At 50.9% G+C, this 3,553-nt stretch overlaps 1 protein-coding gene across 1 annotated transcript; it reads left to right on the top strand.

Moving 5' to 3' along the window:
• Positions 1-1,028: 1,028 nt before the first annotated feature.
• LOC118158463 (cytochrome b-c1 complex subunit 10) lies at positions 1,029-2,898 on the top strand (the record flags this gene model as incomplete). The annotated part of the gene is made up of 2 exons (XM_035313128.1): positions 1,029-1,241; positions 2,631-2,898. A coding segment is annotated over one exon (199 nt), but the record flags the coding sequence as incomplete, so codon positions are not given.
• Between the last annotated feature and the right edge of the window lie 655 nt (positions 2,899-3,553).

The raw sequence follows: 3,553 nt of genomic DNA, 5'->3' as shown, positions 1-3,553 counted from the left end.
TCGGGGGAGGGGGTGGGGGAGTCCTGAGGGGGTTATGGGGTCGGGGGAGGGGGTGGGGGAGTCCTGAGGGGGTTATGGGGTCGGGGGGGGAGGGTTGGGGGGGCCTGAGGGGGTTATGGGGCCCGGGGACGGTTATGGGGTCGGGGGAGGGGGTTATTGGGTCTTGGGGGGGCCGCAGCCGGCCCTCAGCTCCCCGTCTGGGCCCTGCTCTGCGCCCCTCAGGGAGCTTTGGGGCGCCCCAGACCTGCTGGGGGCTGCTGCAGGAGCCGGGGGAGCCCTGAAGGGGGGCTGGGGGTGTTCGGGGAGAGAGAAGGCTCCGGGGAGACCTGACAGCGGGCTGTGGTGCCTGGAGGGGCTGCAGGAAAGCTGGGAGGGACTCCTTGTGGGGGGCAGTGACAGAACATGGAATAATGGCTTTAAACTGACAGCGGGTGGGTTTAGATTAGGTATTAGGAGGAGATTCTTTGTTATAAGGATGGTGAGGCCCTGGCTGAGGCAGACCCCAGGAGCTGTGGGTGCCCCATCCCTGGCAGTGCCCAAGGCCAGGCTGGATGGGGCTGGGGGCAGCCTGGGCTGCTGGGGGGGTCGTGCCCGTGGCAGTGGTGGGGCGGGGTCCATGGTTCTCTGTTGGTGCGGAGGGGCTCCACAGCTGGGTTTGCAGCACTGAGAGGTGGCTGTTGGGGTTAGGTTTTATCCCACCATGGTTTGACAGCCATGCGTTTGGCCTCTGTGTTGTCCTGGCTGTCCTCAGAGCGTTTCAGAGGTGCTTGCTGCAGCACCTGAGGTTGTCAGTTGATGGTGAGGAAGGATGAGTTAGCCACAGGCAAGAATAAAGGGGACACGAGCTGTAGAGTTAGAATAATAAACCACTCTGTATGTGTTTTCTAAACTCAGTAGCACTTTTCTTAAATAAAAGCTTATCAACCTTTTCCTGTAAAACATCCTGGTTATCTTGGAAGCTCCTTTGTGCATGGGATTCTCTCCAAATTTCTGCCAGGCTGCTTTCTTGATTGAAACGAATTCCCCAGGTACCTCGGGGTGGGTGTCCGCCAGCCCTCTGACGGTGGAGGATTGGTTGTTTACCCGTGTGTGCCTCTCTTCTTTAGGACTCCCACCCTTGCCACGTGGGGTGGTGTAGCTGGTGCTGGTGTGATATGGATCACAGACTGGAAGCTCGTCCTTCAGTACGTGCCCTACATCGGCGGCAAGTATAAAACTGAAGACTAAGCCTCCCTCTAAGGGTGAGTTTGGTTTATGCACCTGGCAGCTAAGTAGTAGAGGTGTGTGGCTGTGACAGCTGCCGTGCCGTGTTTCTCCAGGGCACAGCCAAATTGTTGGTCCAAAACAATTTAATCTGGTTGTTCGGTGTCTATTGCTCTGTCTTGTTTTGGTTTATGGGCAGGGCTTCCCAGAGAGCCAGAGGATGCAATATTCATGAGTATTGTTCTCAAGTGGTTCTTCTGTAAGCAGTGGATTTTTCACAATTTACTGAGATTCCTGAGAAGCCAAATGAAGTCGTTTGTGGTAATTTGGATCTTCTAAGGGATCCACTCGCTTCTAATCTTAGCTAGAATGGCTTCAGGCTCAACACTGGTTTTGTTGTCAGGCGAATTTGGATGCCTTTCTGTTCCATGGAGTTACTAAAAATAAGCCAGGCGTTCTGTGCTGGTTACTATACAAAAAATTCATTGGAAGATTGGTTTCTCGAGGTGTTTTTCCATCTCCCTTTCTAACTGCACATGAACCGCGCTGTTTTTTTGGAAATTCTTGTAAGTGTGGAGTTTTTTTGTAAGACTGACCGTCCAAAAAGCTACAGCAGCAGTGCCAGTACCTGCTGTGGGGCCTCTGAATACACACGCGTGGTAAGCAGGCTTCGCACTAGATCGTTCCTCGCTGCAGATACACGAGTTATGAGGACTTTGCCTTGCATTAATGGATGCTGACAGGAAGAGGCCACCAGGAAGCTCTGTGCCCCTCCGTATTTGCTGCTGCTTCTCAGAATAACTTAGGTATAAATGTTGGTAAATGAAAGTAAGGGGCTTCCTTCAAGCTACGCAGAACTTCATAGAGAAACCAGTCACAAGAGGGAACATCAGTGCTTCTGTAAGGCTTTTTGCAGAGGTACCTGTTGGATTTTAAATGTTCTACCGTGTCTTCCCTGTTTCCGAAGCGCGCATCAAACAGGTTATTTATTCCTCAGCGTAACCAAAGGATGAAAGAAATTTTTCATGAAACTCAGCTGTGCTTGTGGTATCTCAGGGGCCTGTGGAAGTTTGTGGAGAAGTCAGCGGAAAAGCCCTCAGGTGATGTAGGAACAACTAAATGAAGCAGAAGGGGCTTTCTTTACGTAAAAACTGTCCTGGTCAGTAGTAGGTACGTGGATACAGCCTACGTCCTCTGTCCTCACATAACGGCACTGATGTGTCAGTGTGCACAAATCATCTGGAAAGCTCTCAGTGCTGTAGAGACAGAGGATGTTTCTGTGGTGGCCTACGGTTCCTTCCAACGAGACTTAAAAGCCTTCTGGTGTTTGTGTATCTGTAACAGAAATGTTGTGTGAGTACTGGAGGGTTTTGAAACCTCGCCGTAGTGCTGACTGCTGCTTAATGACTGCTTTGTGTTTATTGTAGGAAATTCATCGCTGGATTGAGTGTTTTGGAGCCATCCGTCCACTGAGACCTGCTTTGAGGTGAACTTGCAATGCCTGGTACAGATTCTGCAGCGGGCTGTCACATCCTGCTCTCTCTGCCATGAGCAGCTGCGGCCACTTGGTTGTGAGCGGATTTTACTTCACGTCCCAGCCCGCCTAGTGCTCTTCTGATCACTTCCACAGCTGGTCTTGGCGTAGTGCAAGTAATTTGTAAAGCTGATGTACAAAATAAACCAAGGGAATGATGTTTTGGTGGTGCTGTTATCTTCTTTGCCTGTGTTCTTTAAACTGGATCCCTGGTTCTGTGTTGTGTCTTCAGCTTGTTTGAATGCGTGTCCTAAGGACGGTGTGCCACGTGTTCGCCTCGCTTCCTGTGCAGTTTCCTCAGGCATCAACCAGTGCCTGCTGTTAGGGCTGGGCTTACTGAGCCTTTGCTTTGTCCCGGGGTAGGTGTTGCTCATCACTTTTACGGCTGCCGTGGTCTTTGAGCTATTCTTAGCGATGTGTTGATTGTAAGCTGGTCCTTCCTAGCTCAGTCGCATCCGTGGGCTCTTGCCTCCCGTTAACTTTTCACAGCCAGTGCCGCAGAGCTCCGCGGTAACACAGGTGGCTGGCATTTAGTGTGAGGCTTTGTGTCTTTTTAACAGCAACTTCTGCATCCAAACAGACAGGTTAAGAGGTCAACACCTTTTTAAAGCTGCATGCCTGTCTAAAAATAGGCTAGCTTTTTCTGCTAGCTAAAAATAGGCTAGCTTTTCTTGTCTAGGGGCTCAAGGAAGGTAGTCTGCAAACCCCGGGAGGTTTTCAGTACACAAGGATGAAACCCAGTGGCTTAGAGAGCTTCAGGGTTACTTCTTTAATGTGGGTGTTGAGTAGGAAAATAATATACATCTACATTTCTTA

Source organism: Oxyura jamaicensis (assembly GCF_011077185.1).
Source record: "Oxyura jamaicensis isolate SHBP4307 breed ruddy duck chromosome 28 unlocalized genomic scaffold, BPBGC_Ojam_1.0 oxy28_random_OJ67385, whole genome shotgun sequence".
In the NCBI taxonomy this organism is placed as follows: Eukaryota; Metazoa; Chordata; class Aves; order Anseriformes; family Anatidae; genus Oxyura; species Oxyura jamaicensis.
Note: the sequence above shows the minus strand (reverse complement) of the source record. Positions and strands in the feature narration are given on the sequence as shown.